This window comes from Ammodytes marinus (assembly GCF_949987685.1).
Source record: "Ammodytes marinus genome assembly, chromosome: 12".
NCBI lineage: Eukaryota > Metazoa > Chordata > Actinopteri > Uranoscopiformes > Ammodytidae > Ammodytes > Ammodytes marinus.
In genome coordinates, this window is record NC_137216.1 from 12,295,099 (window position 1) to 12,316,349 (window position 21,251).

General features: G+C 40.1%; 1 protein-coding gene across 1 annotated transcript in view; it reads left to right on the top strand.

The window, feature by feature from the left end:
• The window catches only part of stxbp5l (syntaxin binding protein 5L), a gene marked incomplete at both ends in the record, with an annotated part of 139,581 nt that overhangs the window by 14,331 nt on the left and 103,999 nt on the right, over positions 1-21,251 (top strand). The window contains one exon of the mRNA XM_080038200.1: positions 4,702-4,799. Coding sequence (XP_079894326.1) covers positions 4,702-4,799 — 98 coding nt within the window. The remainder of the gene's footprint in view (positions 1-4,701; positions 4,800-21,251) is intronic.

Genomic DNA, 21,251 nt, shown 5'->3' on the forward strand with positions numbered 1-21,251 from the left:
CAAACATCCTAAATGCATACGTTTAACATTTGCAGCCTTCACAAATAATTTAAATAAATAAAAATGAGGTTGGAAGTTTTGGCTATGGATTATATTCGAGTATGTGTCCCATGTCCCTCTGTTCTGTCCATCTCAGTGAATTTGCCAAAAAAAAAGGGACAATGTTAAAGGGCCAATAGTGTGGCTGGGTGTGTGCTTCTGGTATAGGCTACAGTGAGGCTAGTTTACAACATGATAATCCCTTTTACTATGTTTTTAAAACATAATCTGTTTTTTACAAGTACACCATTGGGGCTGTGGCCTTCCATATACAGAACATTTCTCTCCATCATTTCCATTTCCTATTGCTTTTTCTCTAGGCTACTGTCCACCCTGCTATGTATTATTCACAACTTGACAGTGCTTTTGCTTCACATTGCTCATCACAAGTGGCCTCTTCATCCTTGCCTCCATGTATGCTTGCTCTGTGTGCACAACACTTCTCTTGTGATTTTGCTGTTGTGTAGATAAATGTATTGAAGCAGTCTTCAAGGTCAGGCTGTTGAGTATGCTCAATGCACTGGAGTATCCAATCTCGACAGTATTTACTGAGGTCCTGTAGTGTTGTCGCCAAGTGGTGCCATTTGAAGGGCTGAAGCAGGGTATCAGTTATTAGGCTTGGCCGGTTTAAACTCACTGGCTACCTGTCTCTGCGTGGCTCTGGAGAGCTGGAGAGATACATATAGAGTGGTTCAATTAGATAATAATTACTTACATCATGTTAAACATTTACTGTCCCTGCTGGGTTGTTGATATGCCTAAAATAGAACCAGTGACATTTGGATTATTTCCCAACAATCATCCTTCTGTGAATTACATATTACAAAGGGCTACAGAGGTACATCTCTTGCATATATGGGATGGTAATACTCCACTTTTCTCTGCCCCCATATGTGTCTTTGTAAGTGATTTTTCTCTCTTGCGAGAAAAATGCACAGGCTGTATATTTCTAATAATCAGTGCAACATGGTAACGGGCAGCAACTATGAAAGATAATCAACTGCACCACATAATGTTCAATTATTATTAGCTTTTGTATCTTAATTACAGTGTAGAGATAATTATTGTAATCACATGAAGATATATCTGAGAAGTGAATGTCACATTTAAATGTGTGTATCAGCGTTTGGCAATATAGCTGCTCAACATACAATGTGCTGCCAGTGTTAGACATCACTGCTCTTTGCTATTTTTAGAACTAAGGGTCTAGACCAGCTCTGCTACTGAACACTGTATGCGGAGAGAGAGGATGGTGGGTGGCAGGAGCTGGTATTAGTCTTATGCTGGTGGTCAGGGATGTCTGTGTGAGGTTATCTTATTGCATATCAGGCTTGTGTGAATCTGTGAAGTTTGTGTTTGTGTAGAGGGGAGAAAACAACACAACAGAGGTAGAGAAAAGGGGAGGAGTTTGGTGTTAGGTGGAGTTGATATAGTGCAGCCTCTGGCAGCCATAACGCAGGTCCTCTGCAGCAGCTCACCACTTACAGCAGTGCTGACAGTCTGTGTTTATACATTTACAGGACATTTTGGCTGCTTAGGCAGAATGGGTATACATTAAGTAATTCCTTTGTGTTTTTTTGTCCTTGTGTTGTTGTTGTTGTGGCAAACTGCATAAAACAGTCGTTTGTGTCTACTGTCTATCTGTCTATTGTCTGCCGGCGTGCGGCCCACAAATGTACCTGTGATGTAAAGAAGAATTTCCTCTTGGGGACAATAAAGTCTAAAGTATAAAGTCATTAGATTCCTTGACAATTGAAAACCCCAATTACATGAAGTTGTATCCGTCCGTCCGTCTGTCCGTGATAGAAAGAACGACAGACAGACAGATAGAAGATGGAAGTATGAGTGACACAGGCATTTATATAACATGAACAAACACTGAAAGAGGGAGAAAAATGGCTTCATGGCTTTGGCCTTGAAATATATATGAGCTGCTCTAAGATTCACCCAAGTAGATGTGTTTCTCATTCACTTCTTGGCTCTCTTGTATGTATATGGGTGGTGGCTCTCCCGTATCCCAGCAACAGACAGTGGACCAGTGTTGGGATGGCCCCTTTAAAAAACCTCAAGAGGGCCAAACACACATTGCCTGACAACTCCGATAATAATTTATCATCACCAGCAATAAATGCATATGGGATAGGGTGAAGGGCGTGTTTCAGTGCATATCCTGCAAACGTTGTCCTGCTGCTTTGTATCCAATCAAATAAAAAAAAATAAAAAAGTCACTTCTAACATAAGGTCCGACCCCAACATTCAGTTGTATGCAGAAACACATTTAACCGTGGAAGAGTAATACTAAGCCATTTCATTTTAAAATAAGCTAAAGTGAGTCTAGATTCTAGACTTCTAGAACTACTGTTGGTGTTCACTGTACTGTACACACACACACACACACACACACACACACACACACACACACACACACACACACACACACACACACACACACACACACACACCTACACCTCTTTACCCTAACTATATCATTAATTTTACATGCCATGCACCATCATAATGCACTCGGTATGCAATATGTATGAATGATGATAATATAAAACATTTAGCCCATTGACTCACATAGATGCTCCTGTTTACTGAAGATGAATGGGAACACTGCAATGTATGCACACAGCACATGGGCATTGGGCCACTCAAGCTCAGGCTCACACATGGTCCCGCCGGTCGCAGTGGGATTCACTGTGTCCCTGTGTTTTTCTTCTTTTCCTTTATCGAGTCTGAACACTGGCCAGTGATTTCATTCTGTGTTTTATAACCATTCAGTTCATCCACAGACTCTCATTTTATTTTCCTAGATGCATGCCTAGCTACAGCATTAATGACAGCCCCCTTTACAACAATTCAATCAGCCAAACAAAGGTGTTAGTATTGGTGAGGAGGTGTTTAAACATACAAGCCACCAATGACCTGATTGTTTATTCTGAACTTAATGTTTATTTTGTTGAAGCTCTTTTAAGAATTATACAGATTCAATATTGTATCTTTTCAAAAAGTCCATCTATGATGGTTGTTGGCTTTCTCTGACAACTAATGGTATTTTTTAGAGCCTCAATGGATTTTATTGATGACTACCACTGACAAGGTTTAGTGATTATAACGGTACAGACTGTACAGTACTGTTCCTTGTAATAGGGCTCATCAGTGACAGGCGACCGCCCCTTTCTTAGCGGCTCCAGTTCCAGAAGTGAATTTCCCCACTCAAAACCTTCATTGACATTTTAACAATTCTTTATATCAAACTTTTTAACCACGGAACCAGGCCAACCCGCTACCCCAATACTACTAAAAAAGTATACACTGAGAAAAAGGCGAAAGTACATATCTTTTTCTTGGAGCGAAGGAACTACTTATCCCACATTCCATTGTTATTCCTGAGCTTTTCTGTAAAAATTATTTAGGTTTAGCACTCTATTTTCCAAATATACACAGACATTCTTTCTACATATATCATTTATGATCTGCTGTTTCGCTGTAATAAAAAGAATACAGCCGATAACTACACTTTTTGCAGCCATCAGCCAAGCTTCTTTTTTTTCTACTCTGTTACTACTACTGAAAAGCCGAATTTCACGTGAGTAACGGCGGGGTAACGGCGGGGTCTACAAATCAGAGACGTTGATGGGACGCTTTAGGATCATGGGTAGTGTAGTACTTCTCCCTGAAATGGCAAATAAACTATGTTTTTCTTTAATATCGTGCAAACTTTTGTCATCTACAGAAGCATATTTTGATTTACACTCATGGTAAGTCTATCTTGGATAGTGATGACATTATGGGTTACAGTCAAATCCGCTATAGAGCAAATGAATGGGAATTTTACTTCCGGAACCACACTGTTGAGCCCTATAGTAAGTTGCTGGGGATTACATGAGGTCACCGTCAGACCTTGCCTGTATGTGACATCACTTCTTCGCTCACTGTCCCTTATCTAATAGTTTGTAGTAATCTAGAAATCTGATGTTTACACATTTTTATTATTTCTATAGTATTGTTGCAATGCTTAAAACACTAATTTGTCAGACTGCAGTTTGATTGTAACAAACATTTCCATTCAACACTTGTTAAGCCTATATCTCTCAATGCTGGGAGATCTAACATGACTAATGGAAGATAGCTGTCTTTAAGCTTCATTTCACACAAAGTCACAAAACTATTTTAACAAAATGATTTCTGACTGTGTTGATTCTGGCATTCATATTTCTTTAACCATTTAATACATTTCAGATGATTTATATTCCTATTTTTTAACAATTAAAGGCCACCATTTTACAAAATGAACATTATGGTATTCATCATCAAAAGGCTTCAAATGGATTCACCACACAGCGGTTCTTAGGGCCAGGCAAAATCATTCAATAATAAAATCATTTTATGATTTTGACCAATGATACTAAAATGCTTTTTTTTTTCTTTTTTAAGATTTATTTTTGGCATTTTTATGCTTTATTGATAGTGTAGAGACAGAGTTGAAATGGGGCAGAGAGGGGAGTGACATGCAGAGAACAACCGCGGGCTGGAATCGAACCTGGGTCCGCTGCTGGCCGAGGCCCATGGGGGGGACGCCCTACCAACTGAGCTAAGGGCACCCCCTAAAATGCTTCTTGTTTAATTGAAATATTGTTCTCTGTTTTTTTCTTGCAGACGGTGCGTCATGGTTTCCCGTGCCAGCCCACAACTTTGGCCTTTGACCCTGTGCAGAAGCTCCTGGCTATCGGCTCCAGAACAGGCGGTGTACGGATGTATCCTTTACACCTCATGTGCTCCCTTCCTCCCTTCCTCTTGTCTGGAGACACGTTAGAAACACATACATACATAAACATGTTGTTACTGTAAATATAGTACTGGTCTTTGACACTATTCATTATTGTACAATATAAAAAACAATGAATTACAATCTATCGCAGTCCTTTTTGCATTTAGATTTTTCTGAAAATATAAAATAATTTGAAATATGTCACCTTTGCAGAATTGATCTGTGTTAGGAAGTCTTAATTTAGGAATATTCCAAAACAAATATAAAGTTGCATACTCTTTTTAGAGGGGATCCTTAACAGAAATATACAGAAAATATAAAACACTAAATACTTTCACACATACACAAAGCTCTCCCAAGCCTAACTACTCTAACACCATTTACAGTATATACAATATACAATAAGTTAACATACAGTACTTCCCAATATACTCTGCTGTTTACAGTACATGCCTTAACATGCATCAACACATCAAAGAGGAAAAAGAAAAAATGTGTCAATTCAGATTAGAAACAAGATCAATTTGTTTGAAGAAAGTTAAAGTCAGATCTTTTGCATTTCACAGTACACAAGTGAAATGAAAGATGTGTTCTAGACATGACCCATGCACATTGGTATTATAAGTAATCCATGACCTGTACTAGTGTACCTCTACCCGTATACATGACCCAGTGGCTCTGCTAAAGTGTGTCTCCACCAGGCAGGGGGCTTCCTTCCTCTACCCTTCCCCCTTTCCCCCCTCATCCCTTCATTCTCATCCCTCTTTCAGCCCTGTCATGTCATGTTGCTCGGCTGTCATGTCGCAGGCTCAGAACTGTCCATCCAGCCTGTCCCCTGGGTCACCAGGTCACTGGGATGGAAAAGGACGTGTGAGTGAAACTCAGGTAGGGGATCACACCTTGCTAAATACCCAGGATTCACAGTATGCCTTTGGGGAACCTATGGGGCCGAGGCAGCAAACCATTATTGATGCTGCACCAGCCGCGCTGCTTGTCCTGCTGGGTTAAGAGATGGACCGACAGAGGGATTTCTCTGTAGAGAGGAAAAAGAGAGAAAAAAAGGATTGTGACAGAAGGAGATGTGACATTGAATAGTTGAAGAGAACAGAGAAAAGGAGGCTGATTGTTGAGGAGAATGGTAAAGGAGCACAGTGATATTTGAGGACACAGTAAATAGCTGATGAAAAGAGACAGAAAATGTGACTTGATTACATTACGAGCTCAGACGAATAGTAAATTTTTTCCATCTTCCTTCACCTTGATCCACCCCTTTTATTTCCATTTCTCCAATGAATGCCTGTGTGTGAGGCAAGGCTGAGATTTCATCTGAATTGAAAACCCTTGAGTGACTTAGAATTTGTATTGACATGCTGCACAAACCTTGCTCTGCTCCCTCATGGCCTTTCACGGTCTCTAAATTGCATGCTTCCACATACACAACCTTCTCCACTTTACTGTTTCTCTTTCTGCCTCGCCCTCCATTGGCTTCTGTCTGGAGGACCGTTTCCACCTTATTTTTGCTTTTATTTATTCAATTCCCCTTTCCACCATCCTTCACCGTTCGTTCTTACTTCCCAGGGCTTTCAACTAGAGCCTGACAGATATGGATTTTTTGGGGCCGATGCGGATTATTGGCAGACAAAAAATCCGATAACCGATTACCAAGGCAGATTATTCTGAGATAGGATATAATCTGCCAATTAAATCGTCTGGCCGATAATTCGGTCGGGCCCTACATTCAATGGCAGCCTCTCATCTTCTGTCATGTGTTTTTTTCAACTCTATGGCTTTTGTAATATCATTCCCTCTCCATATTCCTTTCTTAAGTTTGTAGCTTTATTAGTAATGTATTTCTCAATTACTGAATTGTCATGCTCCATTTCTATCCCATGACTGCATGACACGATGATAGTTCTGCATACACAACCAATCAAGGATAATTTACCATTTTACCACATTTTCATTTTTCTTACCCAGACTCTCCAGTATGGAGATGCATATAATAACAAACAATTTAAAGCTAGCATCTTGTCTTTTCTCTCCTGTTTGATCCTCCAGTTGCTGCTATCTACTGAAGAAACACATCATTATTTGTTCCTGTCAAGAATACATCAGTATTGAGTTCAGTGGACTTAAAGTAAACCATTCAGATGACACTATTGATCAACATGTCACTCAGTGAGTGACATGTTGATTGGTTATGTTGGTTTTCTGTGAGAGGGGCATTTCTCCAGCCAGTGGTGTGTAGTGTAGGCATTCATGTTTCCCTGGGTGCCTTAGCATAAAGTATTGGCCTTAATAACCAGAGGTTTGCGGGTGTAAACACGTGAGCAGACTTGATTTTACCTGCAAAAAGCAGCAATATTTTGGAGCTTTTGGATGAGCAAAAGGCTGATTTGGAGCCACTCACGAGGAGTCACGCAATTCCTGCCATGCCAAATCTACTTGCAACTCTGCATTTCCTGGTGTCTGGGTCATTCCAGCGCACTGTTCTTATTTCTGCCTGCGTCTCCCAAAGCAGTTTGTCAGCTCTGCTGTCCAGAGCCCTTAATGTAATGTCACGCAGAATCGGCAGGTACATAAGATTTACACGCATTTGGGGTGCACTGAACTCAACTAAACAGGGCTTTTCTGCAGTTGCTGTTTTCCTAAAAGTAATATTTAGATTGACTTTACTCATGTGCACAAGGTTTTATTATGAGCATCATGACTCGGGCTGACTACCTGAGTTGGCTCGCAGGCCTCGCTCCATAAGTGGCTTTAACCATCCCATTTCATCACCAAATACTTTAGGATTCATCACATAACAATGTTATCTGAAACAGTCGATTTGCATTTTAGAAATGATTTCGTTATTTGGAACATCTGAAACTTTTAATCTTGCAGTAAAGTTGGAGCTGTTGGTATGGCTCTACCTCTTACCCATTTTTTCTCGGTATGCATGTATCTGCAACCTCATAACACAGTTTGGTAAAAGAAATAGTGTGTCTAATTAGCATTTCACTGAATGACAATCTTATTTTGCCTACCATGTCCATCCATGATTTTGCAATTGGTGGAGCTCACACTTGGGAGAGGTGTGCCGTGGCCAAGGTGCAGATGCTAATGAGATGACGCGCACACGCACGGATACGCAACCTGAGCTGGCTGACGTAGTCCATGCGCGACCCTTCTTCCCCACAATAATTGTAAACAATGGCGGCAAGAGTTTCACGAGTGGGTTCCGGTGCAATCGCGAAGTGGAGAGTTTGGCGACAATATTCAGTCGTAGCCATGGTCGCAGCTGGATAAGACCCACACAAATTCGGAGGTGTTTGGGGCAATCCGCGACTACTGTTGTTCTCCATTGTTGTTCTAGGCTACTATTTCCAGCAGCGAGTACGCTTGGTGATGACGTATGTATCGTATTACGACGTGATGATGTATGTATGATGGATCAATCGTGCCCAGGCCGCGGCCTTTGGGAGCAGTGTGACCACGGGCCAGCGGGGGAGTGGGGAGGGGGGAGGGTCTTCCTGCAGCACGGATCAGGCAAACTTGCCTTGTCTGAGTGCGCCCTGAGAAACACTACATATACTGTACATAGGCTACATGAGAACTGACTGTTGCTAGTAGTCCATGTTATAGTGATTTGTTTTGGACAGTAGAATTGATACCTGCATTGCATCTAGATGTCCCATATGTTTTATGAAAAGCTATAGCAATCGCAGTAGAACTGGACTGGTTCTGCTCTGGTGAATGGTGCATAGTGACTATGTCATCAGGGCTGGCGCAGTGGGTTGGCAATGAGGCTCTCTGCAGTGGGCTCCTACTCCTCCCCCTGCCTGGGGCAAGATTGCCAAAATATGCTGAGATTTGTTTTATTGAGAACAAAAAAGAAAAGAGAGAGGGCATGACAAGTGTGTACGTGCGTGTGCGCATGCGTTCATGTGTTTCTTTCTCTATTCCTCAACCTGTGTGTGTGCTTGTTTACTGTGCATTAATGTGTGTCGTCAACCTGTGTCAATAATATGTGTCTCAAATGTAAATGTGTGTGCATGCATATGTGTTTGTCTCTTATTTGTGTGGGTTTCTGTGTCGGTGCAGTGAAAGGTTATATAGTGTATATCAATCAATCAAGAGTTCAGGTAATAGAATTGCCCGGAGTCTGATTGACAGTCACTTTTCATAAAAGTCAATCAGCTCAGAGCACAGGAGAATGAGAATGAGGTGAGAAATGGAGAAAAAATTGAGAAAAGAAAGGTGGTAGGGAGGAAAATAACAGAAAGAGGCTCTGTACTGATAGAAAAAGCTTGTACACACGGGACGGTTGACATCTATCCATGTATCACTTAAACAGGAATACCGTAAATCATTCAGTATCAGTGTAACATGGAGCAAATTAGTATCAGACATTTTTTATCATTATCTTTTTTAACAATATCATCCAGTACTACGCATATCAGATACAAATTAACAACAGGAAGATATAGAAATTGGGAAGTCTTTAAGATGATCCGTTTCTAAGAACATTTTAATTGATAAATAAGACGAGTGTCTACTGACCCAATGTTTCTCTCTGGGAAAAAAAATCAGCACAGAAACTGGACATTAAAACCTTCATTGCAGGACTGTTACGATTAACTGCATTGGTTGTACTAGGAGTATGTGTAATCTAGGGGTGTGCACGTGTACACGTGTACACGTGTAACCGTTTAGTAAATCATAACCGTTTAGGAAAAATCAATAAACGAAAACCGTTTTTTTTTTTTTCAAATTTCAAAGTTTTTAAATATGTTCTGGAGACACGCGTTTATTGATTTTACATCACTAATAAACTAATTGGGGAGGATAAAAGCTAGTCTGCCGAGAATCTGTCTGTCCCTCGGCGAGTGTGTGTGAGTGAGTGTGTGTATCGGCGCACACACACACACGGGGAGTCGCCGTGCTGGGGCTCGACTCACAGCCGCGGAAGAGTGATGAAAGATAACCTAAAGATTAAAGTTACCCGGATGACGTGAACTACGCTCGTAAGTAGCCCGAACTTTATAACACCTGCTCAACATGCATTTAACGTGGACATGTAGAAAGCGATAGGCTATATTAATCAGGATATGAATGAAGCGCGATTATGACGGCGAACGTGTGTGTGTGTGTGTGTGTGTGTGTGTGTGTGTGTGTGTGTGTGTGTACCATGGACCTATTATAAGAGGTGTGTAAACGAGCGTAGTTCATGTCAATTGTGTGTTTACAGGCGAACGAACGCGTATGTGTGTGTGTGTGTGTGTGTGTGTGTGTGTGTGTGTGCGCGCGCGCGCGCGCCTACAAGACGGCGGGGGCACGAGGACAATGACGTCACGGTTAACCGTGTACACGAAAAAAAAGGGGTCGTGTAACCGTTTACAATTTTTTGTAACCGTTCACACCCCTAGTGTAATCAATAAACAGTATAAATAATACTGAAACAAGATACTGTAAGCAGCATCTTTTAAAATGAATGTAATCTGAATTTGGTAAGGTCACTGGATGAGATATGATTATATGATGACTACAGCTGATATGGCATGCCCTCTTCTATGAACTCAAGGCGCTGCCCAGACTCTGTAGACCAGTGGTTCTCAATTATTTTCTGTCATGCCCCCCCTAGGGGACAGAAATGTTTTTGCGCCCCCCCCCCCCCCCCCCCAAATTGAAATACTATTGAGAACCTGCTAATATTTATTTATTTATCTGTACAAAACCACTGTATGAGTTTCTGGCACGAGCATTCTGCATACAATCACCTTATTATCAAATTAGATAACAAAAATTAGCTGAGATAACTTCTGTAGCAAAAAAATTCAAAGTTCAGTTTATTAGCTCAATTTGTAACATTTAAACAAGACTGCTCGGTCACAAGAGCAAATTATTCACTGAGGTTTGCATTTCATTCAAAACATTTTTAAACTGTAAACATAGTTAGGGTGGTGTTTTTTTTATTATTATAGGCCAATAGGCCTTCTGTGATGAGATAACCAATAATTCATTAATGTTATTATTAGTCTACTTGCTTGATTTCTTTTTAAATAGCCTACAGAGACACTTGGAGACACATGTGGACATGTATTTACTGCAAATTGCGGCCTTTCGCGCGGATATGACCATACACAAGCACACATCGCGCTTGCTAGCACTTGAAAAAAATAAAAAATAAATAAAACAATCTAGTCAGTTGGAAATCAAGGCAGCCCGCGCCCCACCATTTGAGAAGCACTGCTGTAGACAGTTCTGAATAATATAAGATAGCCAACGTCAACAACAGTTCTGTGCTTGCTGCTAGGTAAGAGTGCAACTGCGGCTTTACTTTTGCAGACAAATTCTCTCATTAGCAGTCACATGTTGTTCAATGATAAGCAGCAAGCAATTAGTAAACCTAACGCAGCCAATGGAGCGTGAGCGAGCAATGGGAGGAGGTCACTTAGTGGAGACACCCAGTCCATTATTAAACACAGGCCTTTAGTGTGTGTGGGACAGGGCAGCTTTGCAGATGAACAATGCAATTAGATAGTCATCAATTAAGCATTCTTCGTCGTCACACCATGCGGTTGCTGACTGTGCAAGAAGGTCCGCAAACATAAAGGCTATTTTGCCTACAGTAACTCAACTACAACAGAAGGTGGCACAGGCAAGTGCCATAATGAGATGCCTTCTAAATCAAGAGTGGTGGATTTATTTGCACACACCAGGCTCTATTTACATAATTTCTGTCACCACTGTGAACACAAACTCTCTTTCCAAACTTGAGCTCATTATCATCACACCCGTTGCCATGGATTGAACACATGCACACATAATCACAACGAGACATGTACAGTCCTGCCTTGGGATTCACTTGGTTTTGATTGAATTACACCTAATAGGATTTGCACCCCTCTATTCGTAAACTTGAGTAATGGAATTTTTTACTGCTGCCAAAGGTGAGCAAGAAAAAGAACTCTGCTGGTGGGAACAAAGAGGGATGATACAGCAATATTAAGCTACTCATAACTACAAACTGCAGTCTATCCTTACCTTACCTTTGCAAGGTGTCAGATGATAGAATGAATGGCTGTACTCTGTTGTTATGGACCAAAAGGAAAGTCATTCATGTTGAATCACAACAGCAAAGTGTATTTTCCTTTCATCATATAGTTTTTTTTAAATGGAATATAACTTCACCTTTTTTTAGTTTGATCAATAATTTTTTCATTTTTGATTATTCTTGTGTTTTTCTTTTGGTCATTTTTGTCAGAAAATTACACATACAGTACCAAACAGGATGAGTATTGATTTCATTACATGAATGCGTGAATACATGAATTTAAATAATCAGGTGTATTTTAATGTGTGCATCTACGTGTGTGAAAATGGTTTCTGTCAAGCCTGATTGCATGTCATTTAATCTTTACCCACTGAAGTGTAAAGAAGCGGCTGGAGGAGGAGAAGCCATGTTGTCTTTTGTCTTGATGCAAATTAGGATACTCTGTATATACATTCGTGGAAAAAATACTAACGGTATCGTTGTTCCTTAAATAATCTAAAAATTAGATAGAAGAAACAAAGAGGTCTGGAACTGAAACACACGTGTCCATGCTCTCAAAAAAGGTTGCACCAACTATTTACATCTTCTTCATCCTCATCCTCCTTTTCCCCCTGGTTGCCAGTGTTTGTCGTTTGGTCCTTCAGCCACTCTGCAAGGAATGGTGAGATAGTCGAGGAATGTAAGGTCAGCTGTCTATTGATAGCAGCACTCAGGATAATGTAGGAAAATGCACAGTCCAACCATTGCTAAATAATACATTGCAACATATAGACAATATGGACAGGAGACATTTTCAATTCACAACTACAGAAAAATAATTTGGCTGTAAAACATTTGTAAAACACATCTAAATGTCAGACCATGGGCTTATTAGACTATTTGGGGACAATATATCCACTGCATCGTACCACTCTTACATGGAGAATAGCATCATACAGAATTCTAAGCCCAATTGACCACATCCTGTTAGAACCTGCCTTCTGTATACATTGCCAGTTATTTCTTTAAAACCTCACTTTGCTGCTTCTACAACAAGATGTTTATACTCCCTTAATTAATATAATAATAATATAATTAATATTCTTTATTTGCTCTGTTTTTTAAAGTCCAGTTTTGTGGAAAAATAATGTATGTCAATAGGAAGGCTTCAAAGATATTTCATGCTGAAAAAAATGTGGTATTCTCCAAAAAGACTTATTTGCAGTAAAATGGCGTTTCCTATGCTATTGCTACGCTAAGAAAAGTCACATAATGATAGTTAGAAGACAGGAAATTAACTTTTCCGACCTTTTATTTGTCAAAGAGTCCTCTTGCAGTGTGTAAGGAAATTAAATACCTAGGTCATATCATGTCCGATGACTAAACGGATGACAAGGACCTCTACCGAAAGCGCTGTAAAATGTATTCTCAAGCTAACATGCTTATGAGGAAGTTTTCCATGTGTCTGACTATGTGAAATGCTCTCTGTTTAGAACCTACATCACACCGTTTTATACTGCCCAATTATGGTCTAATTATAAGAAAAAGAGTATGCAGAGGTAGCATACAATGATGCAATGAGGTTGCTGCTTTCGTGTGGAGCTGTGTCTGCAATAAAGCTGTATTATTATGATTATATTATTGCAGGCGGGCTGAACTTTGCCTTTATCTGATATGTTAAGATTGCTTGCTAACCTTTACTGAAAAAGGTCACTGAAATCTTCTGTGATTACTGTACTGTTGGATCAGTGAGAAGTCAGAAGCAGCAGTGGGAATGTGAGAATAGCTGATAGTGACAGTAGTGACTGTTGGGGAATTACTTGTCACGCACAGCCAGACCAAACTACAGCTAGTAGTAGTATGGTCTGGACACAAGCTATTTAGTTTTGAGTATTGGGGGGAAAACTAGGCTGGCCTGTTTTAAGAATCGTGTTGGGTGACGCTAAGCCCAGGAAACCACACCATGTCCTTTCAAAATAGTGCAATTTGGTGCCGACCATGGACCTATTATAAAAGTTGCCGACCAACACCGTTAATGACGAGCGCCGTATGTGTTGAGCAACATTATGAGCTGGATACTATCAAACCATATCAAACACACGCGTGCACTTTCTGTTGTCTCCTGTTCTGAGCGGAACGTAAACGGTAGGCTACAGCGGGGAAGAGGAAGGGGAGGAGTTTGAAGACAGTATCTCTTGTGAGCGTGATACTAGTTGTCTATCCGGTTAGCCAGACTAGGGAATTACTGACACGTAAATGGATAATATTTGATCTGTTAGTTGAAACATTGACAAACGTACTGTATATGTTAACCCTACCACCCACGTTTCAGTTGCCTGCTTTAAGGGCTTGTTTCAGAAACATTAGGGTCATGGGTCAAGACACTGACGTATAGCCTACTTTGACTTGTGTCAACACAATACTATTTTGTTACTTATAAAATAACAGTGTTGCTGAGATGTGTTACTCATTCGCCCCCTGGCTCAAGAGGCTGTGCACACTCACGTGACCACACAGAAACAAACAAACAAGCAGTGAAAGTCAACTGATGTTTTCTGGCAAAATATCACACTAGGGCTTTCAAATTCAGTAACATCCTTATGACTGCACTGTGCCCTGAAGCTGAGAAGATCTTGAAACAGAAATGCATGGTCATGTAAAAAGAGGCCTGTGTTCATCAGTGTATCCTTAAAACAATGCATAACTTTTTCATATAAATGAATGTCGCTTACATACAAAGTTAATCAAGCCTATCAGCTCCGCATAACTCTGTCTGTCTTTATCAGTATGGCAGTGTTTACAAACTGGTGTGTCCCCCTGATACTTGCGCAGTAGCTCAGAAAAATCCCAAGAACAGGGTTCGTACAGATGCTTGAAAGTCTGGAAAATGCTTGATTTTCAATCGAGTGTTTTCAAGGTTTGAAATGTGCTTGAAATCTGAACACTGTGCTGGAAAATGCTGGATTTTCTCTTTATTGACCAGTGTCGTAATTCAACTAATTTTTTTATTATGTAAATTTAAAAAAAATCTGTCGCAATGTTTTCTTCGCCACCGTCTTGTATGCACGAGTGCAGTTGCTCCCCTTGTTTTCTTTCCTGGCGCACGCGCCACACCTGGCGATCGCTCCAGGAATTATCCAGAACCACGAGTCGCTGCTCATGGACCTATTGCTCCCGATTACCATACCAGATATCCGTTTCCATTTGTTTATGATGAGGCCCTAATAACCGGCAGGCATAGGCTACTGTACGGCTGCAAAAAGTACCTCCAGCTGTAGCAGGCTACACAATGGGGGAATCGGCACTTAGCCAAAGGTAAATCAGTTTAGAATTTTTTTTCGTTAAAACTTATCGGACAATGTCACTCTGGATGACAGTTCATTCGTGTTCTTTTTTGTAAGTTGCACCAAATCCCGAGTTTGTTTGTGTTATTGACTTGTTGATACAAATAAATAGCATGCTAAATTGATGCTCAGTCAACACCGTTAGCAATTAGCTGACCAGCTAGTTCTCAATAGTGTATTGCTCCAAATCCATGTTGTTAGCTAGATAACGTAAGCTTGGGGGTTACTTCATTGTAACGTGATGTTACACTCAGCGGGGTTAGCTCGATGCAGCTCCCATAACAAGTTGTAGGCCTATAACCTAATCCATTAGTCACACTGTAGTGTAGTGAGATTAGTTACAGAACCAAGATCCAACATTTTAATTTTGTGAAGTTGTCGAAGTCGAGAACGGTCTTTGCTGTCAAGTGATTTCAGTCCACAGTCTCAGCATGTTAACGCTATGTCGCCATATTTGTACTGATGCTTTATTGGACCAGAGCCCACTTAGTCCCATTTACGTTCTGAAATCATGGACATTGGCTTAAATACCTTTTTTTATTTGACTGAAAGCCCTTTTTGGGAGGATCACTTTTTGGCAACACACCAACATACACAAACTGTAATCTGGAAACCTAGCAATATTGAAAATGTCTGGTCATACACAAGCTCAAGAATGTATTTAAATATATAATATCCAGGCATACATTTATACATATTGTTATAATTCAGCCCGGGGAAAAAAGGGCTGCAAAGGCTGTATTTGCCCTTTGTTATTCTTACATGTAGTGTGTGTGTTGTGTGTGTGTGTGTGTGTGTGTGTGTGTGTGTGTGTGTGTGTGTGTGTGTGTGTGTGTGTGTGTGTGTGCAGGGCCGCCCATAAGGGGTAGAAAGTGGGAAAGCTTTCTAGGGCCCAGCCCTTGGGGGGCCCATGGTCTTCAGAGGCCAAGAACCTAACTGAGCCTAACATTATTTTTAACAGAAATATTCACTATAACCATTTAAAACTTGCACAACCATAACGACAAAACAAACATTTTAAATATTGTAACTTGGGTAAAATGCCAATATCTCCTCCTCTGCTACCCTCTGCTTCATGTCCGTCCTGTGTGCACGGCACGCTGAAAAAAAGTCGCTAACACCAATTTTAAAAAGCCTGGCTCAGAGCCATTAGCTGTTTATTACGATTTTGACATTTCGGGGAACGGGCTAGGCGGGGCACTGGCTCTGAGAGACACATATTAACGTGGTTAGTAAACATAAACAAACATTCGCCAAGTGTTCGCTAGAGATTAGCTTTGCCTTTTAAACATCATAACATACTCCCCCACCCTTACCCAGGGCAGGTGGACTGGGTACCACAAAACTGAGCTGAGGGGGAATGGAGGCTGGCCAGGGAACTTGTATAACTTATAATTTGACCCCTTATACAGTATATGCCTTGTTGGCTTCCCACCTAGTTGTAGTAATGTGTTAATCAAAAAATAATTATCAATTTGTTCTCCCAGGAATTTTAGAATCTTTCAGCCCAGCCTCCATTTAATTTGAACTCTCAAAAAATAATCTAGTCTTGAAGAGCTTTTTTAAGTTTGAGTTACAGTAAAATTATTTCCTTGATTAATTCAGGTGTCTCCATATCAGATAAATGTAGTTCTTTAATGTATTAATTTCCTTTACTTTTTTGTGCCATATTCAATTCAAAGAACTTTATTTTTCCGTTAGGAACTTCATATGTGGAGGAGCATCAGGGTACAACAGTACATACAATATACAAACACACACGCGCGCGCACACACACAGCATCAGCCCGTACTCGACATATGGCAAATAAAAACAATCTTTGCTTAGCCTATGGTTACAAAATTTGGTTTTGATATATTGTTGTACAGTTTTGGCTGGATTATTTTACCTGAGTCGTCCTGCTTCTTGTGTCTGGGTGTTATTCTATGAATTGTGAAAAGTATTTGGACCCCTCAGGTAAAACAGAAAACATTCTTATAAAGTTGACAAGGTAATTACTCTGTTGTTTTCCTGAGTCTACAAACAGGTTTAAATTTCTTAACGTACATTTTTGTGTTAAAGAATTTCCCCTTGGGGACAATGACGTCCAAAGTCTTGATCTATGTCTTCAGGTTGACGCCAGCAGCCAGGTACAATTTGAAAAATGTTCCATGAGTTTCATGTCACATACTGAACATACTGCATAGACAACCAGACCCAGGTGTCACACCATAAGGTTGTCTGACCAGTTCTTTACTGCACCTCATGGGTGGCCCGCAGCATAGGCAATGTCTGTAATAGTGTCCTTTGTTGTTGCCTGCTCCTGTGATAAACCTAGTGAATACTCAAGAAAACCAATGTTATTTTGTAAAAATCTGTTGAATATTAAGCAATTGCGTGAGTTTTAGGGTATTACAATAAATTGGTAAGTAAGTCAGAAATGTGCTACTATTTTTAAAAACATATACAGTATAATAATCACAAAAGAGTCCTTTTTCTCACTTGAGCTACTGTTCCCCAAACTCTCGCTGCATGTCCCTAGTTGATAAAAATAGTTAGTCTATCTACAAATACATGTATGTGTTTATTTAGGGATGAGCGCACACACACACACACATTGATACAAGTGAAGTATGAGTAAGGGGGGCCCATTGACAGGAGGTTTTCAGGGGCCCAGCCATTTGTGTCGGCGGGCCTGTGTGTGTGTGTGTGTGAAATAAGTTATTAATTAGTAACCATTTCCTACATCTAGACCTATTGATTATCATTATGGCATTTTCAACTGAATCACAGCAGCACTGATATAGTGACAAGTGATATTGCTCAAGTAGGCCTACAGCACAGGTGAAACTCGAAAAATTAGAATATCATGCAAAAGTTCATTTATTTCAGTAATTCAACTTAAAAGGTGAAACTAAAATATTATATACTCATTACATGTAAAGTGAGATATTTCAAGCCTTCATTTGTTATACTTGTATTTATTATGGTTTACAGCTTATGAAAACCCCAAGTTCAAAATCTCTGAACATTTTAATATTACATAAAAATCAATAAAAAAGGGATTTTAAATACAGAAATGTCGGCCCTATATAAAGTATAATCATCGATATGTACTCAGTACGTGGTTTGGGCCCCTTTTGAATGAATTCTGGCCTCAATTCCAATTCATTTTCCATGATATTCTAATAATATGAGTATCACCTGTATAGTCATGTTGTTATTAACCTGATTGATGGTCATTTTGGGCATATGAACTAAACTGATAAAGGTCTCCTTAGGGCCATACTACAAATTGGTGATTGTCCATATACATTATATGAACACTCCCATTTTACAGATAAGGCAATGTATGAAATCATAAGCATTTATTTATATACTGTATATTTAAAGCTTCGTCTTCCTTGAAAAAGTTGACATGTCATCTTGATAGTGCTGGAAAAGTGCTTGAATTTTACTCTTAAAAAGCTGTACGAACCCTGCAAGAAGCACCCAAGAAAAAACCTGGAAAAACAGTAGAAGGAACAAAATCCATACACGATCACTGAAAGCTTACATTTTGTAGGTAAATAGCACAGGTGCAGAGAAGGAGAGAGAGAGCGACTGAAAGTGAAAAATGTATTGCTCTTATTTTTGGGAACAAATGCGAAATGCGTCACCAGGTGTTGTAACACAAACCACAAGTGTGCACAGGGAAAGTGGCATTTTCACATTTACCATGCTGCATGAAGGCATTCCCCTTACAGTTGATTAACAGCAGGTCTGTGATCCATCTACAGTATCTTAATTGGATTGAGGCACGCTATTAAACTGTAATTATGCACGACAGATACACTGGCTACATTTATACAACCAGCACAAGACTGTTGCGAAATAAGCCCACATACATCTCTGCTATTCTCCACGTCATTCTACGCAATTTTTTGTACAGTGTAAATCAACAGAATGCATCAGTGAATGGCCCCTTACGTGCACAACAAAAAATGACCAAGTGCACCTTTATGACAACGCATGTCATCATATTTCCCTGCTCTCCCCTATATAGTTTCTGAGCATTGTTTAATCCATTTACTGTAGACTTACACCCCCCCATTACACCCCAAGGATGTAGGGGAGACCGGGGCAAGTAGGCACACTTTTTACTCTAGTGAGAATTGCTCATCACCTAAACATCTTTCAATAGTCATTCCTACATTAAATTGAAGCTTAAGGTGTTGGCTTGAAATGTGAACCCCTCACTTTTTCTAACTTATTGTAATAAAGAAGAAATTTACCATCAAAGACACTTTAACACATTGTGACAACCAACCCCATGAAGGGGTCGGTTGTCACACACTATGGGGTTGTTTGTCACAATGTTATCTTTATGGGAAAAATCTTAAAAAGAAGGCAAGAAAGCAGAACTACATTTGAAAGTTTAATTTCATTGTTAAGTTGAAAAATAGGCCTACATAACTTTATGCATCTTAACACAAAATGAGCAAGGAATTAACAAAAAGGAAATCCATATTAAGACCAACCTACTGTATGTAACAACATAAAGAACAAAAGAAATAGGTCTAACAATAATAGCCTACTCAACTAGGATACACACATTCACTATCTGAGTTACAGTGATGGCAAATGTAGGGTCTGCTCACTGTAACTAAGCAGAGATTGTGTGCCCACTGGTTGCACATACAACACTTCTCCCTTACCTCCCCTGAACGGGTGCTGGAGAACGTTTCCATACAAACCAAACACAAACTATCCTCTTCATCTGATGAAGATTCCTCCTCCTGTCTCTTTCTCTTCTGTTTCTTCTTCCCCAGCTAGGGTGGAGTGCACTGGGGTGCAGTAGCCTTGGCAACTGGCCTAGTTTGGGTTGCACTGGGTCGTTTTGATTTTGTTGCCCTTTTTCTCTTTTGCATGCTCGCTGCCTTTCCTGCTCAATTCTCTCCTTCTCTGGGGTGTCAGTGAGGATACAGCTTGACATTTTCTTTTGTTATTGGGTTCCTTTCCTGGCTTGCACCCTTTGGATAACATGTGACAACCAACCCCCCAAAAAATGTGACGACCAACCCCAAATTTATTGCTAGCATCAAGGCCAACAACCATCTGACAACTAATTAGCTTGCTGAAAACAATCTAAACTATAGCTTACCCTTCACACTTTTTTAGGGTAACAAGTGTTTTGTTTTAAACCCATTGTGTAAAAGCCTAGGAGAAAAATACTGAGGAGCTAAATATTTTCAATTTGACATGAAAAACACTAACAGTCCTCTCACCTCAAATTCAGCAGTCTAACTCCAAGGTGTAGGTGACCTCTGATCCCAGTTGTGGATATTTACATACCAAAGTTTAACAGACAGCGCCTTCTGGTTCCGAGATATAACGATTGTGACAACCTACCCGTGTGACAAATTACCCCGTTCTCCCCTACATTTTGGTATTTAGCTATTATGCATTCTAATCATCTTCATTTGTCTGGTTTTATGTTCATGTAGTTTGATTCCCCTTCCCATCTCTCTCACACTATCACATTTTATCACATTTATATTTTAGTGGGACGTATGCAAATGAGGCCAGGCTTTTGCTGGATGGCGGTCATGCTGTTATCATCACAAACTACAAGCAAATTCTGTGAACACAATTTGCTGTGCTGCCAATGCAATGGTTTGTGTAATCATAACGTCTTTAATCAGATCAGATTACATGTCCCCTTAAAATGATGTGATTTGGCATGTTGGGACTTCTGTGTACTGCACGTGATGGTGAGGAGGTGTGTGTGTATGTATACTGAGCATGGTTTAGCCACTGTGTTGTTGCCACGTGTAGACACATTACATAATTCGTAGCTCACTTCGTCAGAGGAAGAGAAAGCAGAAAATGGAGGGACACTGGTGTTTTGAGTCTGTTTGAACGATAAGAGACAGAGAGCTCCTCTTCATTCTTATCTCAGCAGCCAGTGATGTCACTCGGGAAACAGTGTGTATTGCAACACAATGGAAGACAGGACTTTAAGATCCATGTCTGTGTCGCATTACAGTGCACTTGAAAAAGTCAGGAAGTAATAGCTTAGATAATGAGTGATAGCTTTTGAACAATTATTCTCCCT